The 7066-nt window shown below is 44.5% G+C and overlaps 1 protein-coding gene across 24 annotated transcripts in view; it reads left to right on the top strand.

Annotated features, from left to right (window-relative positions):
• Positions 1 to 7066, top strand: part of EP400 (E1A binding protein p400) — a 110592-nt gene that overhangs the window by 54414 nt on the left and 49112 nt on the right. For 23 of the 24 annotated variants that reach the window (XM_070762604.1, XM_070762611.1, XM_070762608.1 and 20 more), the window contains 4 exons: positions 211 to 498; positions 3488 to 3610; positions 5223 to 5372; positions 6723 to 6802. In XM_070762604.1, the coding sequence (XP_070618705.1) occupies positions 211 to 498; positions 3488 to 3610; positions 5223 to 5372; positions 6723 to 6802 (641 nt within the window). The remainder of the gene's footprint in view (positions 1 to 210; positions 499 to 3487; positions 3611 to 5222; positions 5373 to 6722; positions 6803 to 7066) is intronic. The other variant, XM_070762609.1, reaches the window with a different exon arrangement.

Consider the following 7066-nt stretch of genomic DNA (forward strand, 5'->3'; position numbering starts at 1 on the left):
CATTTGAGGTTCCCAAATGGATTTCCCTTGCTTTGTTTTTTTTTTAAAGGCGCCCTGTCTGTACTCAGCCCCCTCCGCCCCATCTCTACCCCGATGTTTAAAACTGCGAGCGCCGAAATTTCTCCGTTGCTCCAACCCTTGGGGTGGGGGACGGAAAAAAAAAAGGACCAACTCTAACCGCTTTATACCCCCTGACCTTATTGATTGCAGCCGCCGTTGCCGTCTCCTCGGCTGCCACCGCAGCGCCACCACAATTGCAGTCTTCCTCCAGTGTTCCTCCACCTCCTCCTCTTCCTCTTCCTCCTCCAAGACATCAGCCAGCAATGACCTTCGCCAACGCAACTAGCCCGGCCCATCCCGTGAAACTGCGGGGCCAGGCTACCACCCAAGGCCTCCAGCTAGGGCAGGCCCAGCCACAGGCCCCCCCACCCACCATCCAACCGAATGTCCTGCCTCAGAGGCTCCTGTTAACCAGTCAGGCACAGGCTCGGTTACCCAGTAAGTGCCTCTCTGCCCTGCTTCCTAGGTTTCTCCAGCTGCCTTCTCTTCCTCTTCCTCCTCCTCCTCCTCTTCCTCCACCCACCCCCCCTGCCCCAATCCTCTTTTTCCTCCTGCTCCTCTTTTCCAAAGCTTCCCCGAGGTTAAGTTATTAGACACCCTAACGATGTGTTCAGGGTTATGTGTAAGAGATATTTGGACGGTGGCTCGGTTCGTTCCTTCCTTTTTCATCCTCCTCCCTTTCTTTTGGAGTTTGCCTTCCTCCCTGTTTTACTTTTGCTTCTTTGGGGAAAGGAAAAACTTTGGGAGGTTTTTTTTAACTGCAACATAAGAGCCACAGTGGCGCAGTGGTTAGAATGCAGTACTGCAGGGCTACGGCTGCCGGCTGCCTGCAGTTTGGCAGTTCGAATCTCAACAGGCTGAAGGTTGAGACAGCCTTCCCTCCTTACGAGGTGGGTCAAATGAGAACCCAGATGGTTGGGGGCAAGAGGCTGACTCTGTAAACCGCTTAAAGAGGGCTGTAAATGCAGTATTAAGATAAAGGGGGGGAAAGGCTCCGAAAATTGAAAACACAGGTGGTCCTTGACTTAAAACCCTCTTGTTAGTGATAGCTCGAAGTTAACAGCACATTCGAAACACTTGACTCTCCCACGTGGTCAAAATCTCCGCAACTGGCATGTACTTGTGACAGTTGCGCTATTTGAGGGTCACCTTTCCCTACTGGTAACCTTTCCAGGTGGTTTCCAGACAAATAAAGTCCACGAGGACAGCCGGGTTCACTTAATGACCGCCTGGTTCGGTGATCCACTTAACCAATGTAGTCAAAAAGGCAGTTAAAAACGGGGCACGACTCGCTTAAGGCCTCCCTTGGTTAGCCACGTAAACCTGGGGCTCTGTTGTTGCGGTTAAGTCAAGAACTACCTGCTCATTAGTGGTGTCAACTTAATCTCCTTTCTGCATGTTTTCTTCTCTTGGTCAGCCTTCCTCGGAAACTAAATTTTGGGCAAGAAAGAAAAAAAAATTCCTCCTTTTCATTTAATTCTTTCATTATTATTATTATTATTTTGAGAATACTAACCTCACAGGAAGGAACCATGCTCCGTAAGGATGGGAAGACGGGCTAGGGGCAGGCTAAGGCAGTCTATTCCTGATAGTAGATGAACTATTTGCACATCTGGAGCAATGGTGGATGACTCTGGCCCCTTTACCACCGGAGACTTCAACTCCCAGAATTCCTGAGCCCAAGGATTCTGGGACTTGAAGTCTACAGGGGGTAAAAGGAGCCAGAGTTGGCCTCCCTCGCTCTAGAGACTTTCGAGCACTGTTGTACTAATGTTTCCCCCCTGCGGAACCCACTGCCTTTATAAAAGTCAAACGAACATACCACGCTCAACTTCAAAACTTGGGAGATTTGACGTTTGGAGGGCTTGCAGGCATTACAAATCTTGATTTATTTTTATTTATTTCTGACTTGATTTTACACAGAAGCATTTCGCTTCATGCGAGCAGAGCCTGAACTTTATGTTTCATTCATTGCAGCAAAAAATTGTCACCTCCAACCAATAAACCTTCAATCCTTCATCAGAAGGAATCTGTGAAAGATAACTTTCCCTGCACTGAAAAAAGGACATTTGCTGAACCCAAAGTCCTTTTGGCTGGAACTGCCTGAGCTGACCGGCCTCCCCAATAGAAAATTCATCATTGCTTAATTGGACTTTTCCAATGAATCGGAGGAAATTAAATCCTTGGGGTTAATCTGCGAATTGGATTGGGAGGTCCAATGAATTTGCTTTCTCCTTAATCTCCAAGCCCAAAATTTGTAAATCACTAAATACATATATATAGTGAAATTTGTAAATCACTATATAATCACTTAAGCTGAAGGGATTGGATACTGTAGCCTAGAGGATAATTCTCTGCCTTACAAGGCAAAGGTTGCAGGTTCAAGTCCAAGTGGGTATGGCTAGCTGATGAGGCCAAAATAAGGCCGAAATAGATCTATCCTAGTCTCCCTTAATTTTCAAATTCAGCAAAAAAACATATATATATGTATCACTTGTTTTTGCTGAAATTTTAAAATTAATTCAACAAAAAAAACATATATATATATATATATTTGTTTAAATCTACGAAAACAAATATATACATACACATACATACATACATACATACATATATGTCACATGTTGTTTTGCTGAATTTGAAAATTAAGGGAGACTAGTATAGATCTATTTCGGCTTTATTTTGGCCTCATCAGCTAGCCATACCCTCACTGGGCCTTGAACCTGCAAACCTTTGCCTTGTAAGGCAGAGAATTATCCTCTAAACTACAGTATCCAATCCCTTCAGCCAATAAAGGGAACACTTAAACGACAGAATATAACTCCCAAGTATTCAATTAGAATATTTCATTTATTCAGATCTAGGATGAGTTATTTGAGTGTTCCCTTTATTTTTTTGAGCAGTATATATATATATATATTCTCCTGATCAATTATTCCATTGCATTGGTAATTCCTGCCTCCCTTGAGCTGCTTTGGAGTTTGCTTTTGAAAAGGCACGAGAGGTCCCGACCTTAAGGACTCTTCTTCTCTTTCTCTTTTCTGAAGTGTCACGTGAGTTTTTTCCAGGTCACGCTTGTTAACCTGTGAAAGTGAAGGATCCCTGCCCTCCGCCTGCCGCGATCACCCCCACTGAGCCCGATGCAATTGACCCGCCTCCCCTGTATCAAAGCTGTACCTGTGGAACTTCTTGGATGACACTTCCCTCCTCCTCTCCCTTCCTCCGCTCCCACCTCAGCATTTCTCTACATTTTCTGCATGTGGTTCACGTCCTCCGTTTTACTAACCCGCCACAACAGGAAACCAGGGGATGTCTGGGAGAAGCCCCTCCCCTGCCTCGCCCTCCCCTCTCTTCACGGGTGCTTCCACCCCTCTCCCCCTCCAGGTAGCGAAGCGGTCAAAATAACCCCAGCTGGCTTCCATTGCAGGGTCCCAGGGACGGATCGCGCAGCCGGAGACGCCGGTGACGCTGCAGTTCCAGGGGAACAAATTCACGCTGTCTCACAGCCAACTCCGCCAGCTGACCGCAGGGCAGCCTCTACAATTGCAAGGTGAGCAGCTTGGAAGAACTGTTGTTTCTGCTGCTAAGGAAGGCAGTTGTTAAGTTAGTTTTGCTCCGGTTCACGACCCCTTTTTTTGCCACGGAAGTTAAATAATTAATAATGATAATGATAATAATAATAACAACAACAACTTCAGACTGACTGAATTCTGAAGCATAACACACCATACATCCTGATTTTGGAGAAAAAGAAAGTATGGATCATCGACATCGCAATCCCAGGGGACAGCAGAATTGAGGAGAAGCAGCTAGAGAAATTAGTGAAGTACGAAGATCTAAAAATTGAGCTGCAACGACTCTGGCATAAGCCCGTGAAAGTGGTCCCAGTGGTACTTGGCATGCTGGGTGCAGTACCAAAGGATCTCAGCGGACATTTGAAAACCATCGGAATTGACAAAATCTCCATCTGTCAATTGCAAAAAGCCGCTTCACTGGGATCGGCAAACATAATTCTTTGCTACATCACGCAGTCCTAGGTGCTTGGGAAGCGCCCGACTGGTGATGAAATACGAAATCCATCATAGTGATCTCGTTTGCTGTGTTGTATTGACATAATAATAATAATAATAATAATAATAATAATAATAATAATAATAATAATAATAATATATTAGATTTGTATGCCGCCCCTCTCCGACAATGGGTTAAGCGAATTATGTGGCCTTAAAGTGAATCCGGCTTCCCCCATTGATTTTGCTTGTCGAAATTGGGCTGGGAAGGTCGCCATTAGGTGACCTAATATCCCTGAACATAAGAACATAAGAGCATAAGAACATAAGAAGAGCCATGCTGAATCGGGCCAAAGCCCATCGAGTCCAGCATTCTGTGTCAGACAGTGGCCCCCCAATTGTCCATGGGGATCTTGAGCAGGAAGAGAAGGCAAGACCCTCCCTTTCCCCTGACCCCCAACAAATGGTACTCAAGGGAACCCTGCCTGCCTCAAGCAACATAGAGGCAGCACATGGACATCTGTTTCAATAACCAACGATACACTTGGCATCCCTGAATCTGTCTAATCCTGCATTGAAACTATCCAGACTGACAGCTGTCACGACCTCTTCTGGAAGGGAATTCCATAAACCAACGACTCTCTGGGTGAAGAAATATTTCCCTTTATTTGTCCTCGCTTTCTTACCTATGAGCTTTAGGGAGGGCCCCCTCGTCCTAGTATTGTGTGAGAGAGAATTCCACCTTTTCTATCCCATGTATAATTTTATACACTTCGATCAAGTCACCCCTTAAACACCGTCTTTCAAGGCTGAAGAGACCAAGGCGTTGCAACCTAGTTTCGTAAGGGAGGGGCTTCATTTCCTTCATCATACTTGTTGCCCTGAGACGCTGCAACCATTGTAAATGTATGTCAGTTGCTATTTTGATCATGCGATTGTGGAGATGTTGCAGTGATGGTAAACTTTTCCTAAGAGGAGACGTTAAAAAATAAAATCAGTGGGACGGCATACAAATCTAATAAATGATGATGATGATGATGATGATGATTATTATTATTATTATTATTATTATTATTATTATTATTATTATTAATTATCACTTCCTGAAAAAGTCAGTCCCTTTTTCGTTCACTTTTAATTTCTACCTTCCAGGCAGCGTCCTGCAAATCGTTTCGGCTCCGGGTCCCCAGTATCTCCGACCTCAGGGCCCTGTGGTGGTCCAGACAGTGCCCCAGCCTGCTCTCAACGCACTAGGGAACCAGCACCCGGTGGGATTGCAGGCTTCAGCAGGAACTCAACCAGGCAAGGACCCTTCCTTGGCATCCATCTTTCTTTTACAACATACTTATTTGTTTGTTTAAATATTGTACTTACGCCTTATAAGACAAACAACAAAACATAACACAACATAAACCCCCTCCCCCATCCAATTTATTTATTATTTTATTTTTATTTATTCATTTGTCCAATACACAAATACATAGGAAGAAAAATAGACATGTAGTAATATATATAAGGGTAAAGTGAACTTAGAGGAGAGGATATATGAAAGAAAGAAAATATATATGATAAGTGAGAGAAAGGAAAGACAATTGGACAGGGGACGAAAGGCACACCAGGAAGTTTGGAGCGGTTCGTATTAAGTTTGAATCTGTTGCGTGCTCTTGTGTTGTTGGGGTTGAAGCTGAAGTAGTCATTGACCGGTAGGACATTGCAGCATATGATCTTGTGGGCAATACTCAAATCGTGTTTTAGGCGCCGTAGTTCTAGGTTTTCTAGGCCCAGGATTGTTAGTCTATTTTCGTAGGATATTCTGTTTCGAGTGGAGGAGTGAAGGGCTCTTCTGGTGAAATATCTTTGGACATTTTCAAGGGTGTTGATGTCTGAGATGTGGTATGGATTCCAGACAGATGATCAGTAGTCTAGGATGGGTCTGGCAAAAGTTTTGTAGGCTCTTGTGAGTAGATTGCCTGAGCAGAAGCTGCGTAAGATTAATTTGAACTGTTATCTAAACAGTTCATTCTTTATGGACTTCTACGGCCTGTAACATCAGCGGTTATTGTACGATTGTTGTATACGTCTAGTAAAACCAAGGTCAAATGATTACTATATGTCATAATTTTATAAATAAAGTTAGTTCTAGGAACATCGGATTTTTATTTACAGCTATTATCTCTTCCATTATCCACCCAAGGATAAAATTTCTGCCAAATTTCACAATAACTTGATTCATCTTTCTATGTAACTGTCCCGATTCCCGTATTGCTGTGACACTCAAGAGCATTCACAAGTGGACAACAAACCTGTGCTGCCCTCCCCCACACATCAGGGTTGTTGTAGAGAGTTGTATTCAGTCTACTCCTTCAGCAGTTCCATTTCAGATTTTCGGCTAACCCCCGGCTGCAATCTCCGCTCCAGAGGTGGGTTCCTCCTGGTTCGCCTAAATCGGTAGCAACCCGCTGGTGATGTCACGATGATGTCACAGGACTAGTTCAGTCAATGCCATCCATGGGCACTGCCATCTTTTTAAAAAAAGTTAGCTTCAGATTATTTTTTCCCGGATTCCCCACCCCCCACCCCACCCCAAAATTTTTTTGCTTGTTTTTGCTACTGTGCATGTTCAGAAGCTGAGTTTTAAGTTTGTGTTTCCAGGAAGAACCATGGGTGCTAATTTGGCATCGGGAGACTCTGCTTCCTCACTGAAGTCCGGCATTCATGGCAGTCACTCCCAGGTACGGTGACTTCTTTTGTGTTTGCGAACCACCAAGGCCTCAAAATTAACATCTCTTTCAAATCCCTTTTTGGAACTAATATAGTATGCCCCATATCACAGTCTAAGGGCCTTCCTTCCTTCCTTCCTTCCTTCCTTCCTTCCTTCCTTCCTTCCTTCCTTCCTTCCTTCCTTCCTTCCTCCCTCCCTCCCTCCCTCCCTCCCTCCCTCCCTCCCTCCCTCCCTCCCTTCAATTTATTTGACATCCTTCTAATAACAAAATGAC

This window comes from Erythrolamprus reginae, chromosome 10 (genome assembly GCF_031021105.1).
Source record: "Erythrolamprus reginae isolate rEryReg1 chromosome 10, rEryReg1.hap1, whole genome shotgun sequence".
Lineage (NCBI taxonomy): Eukaryota > Metazoa > Chordata > Lepidosauria > Squamata > Dipsadidae > Erythrolamprus > Erythrolamprus reginae.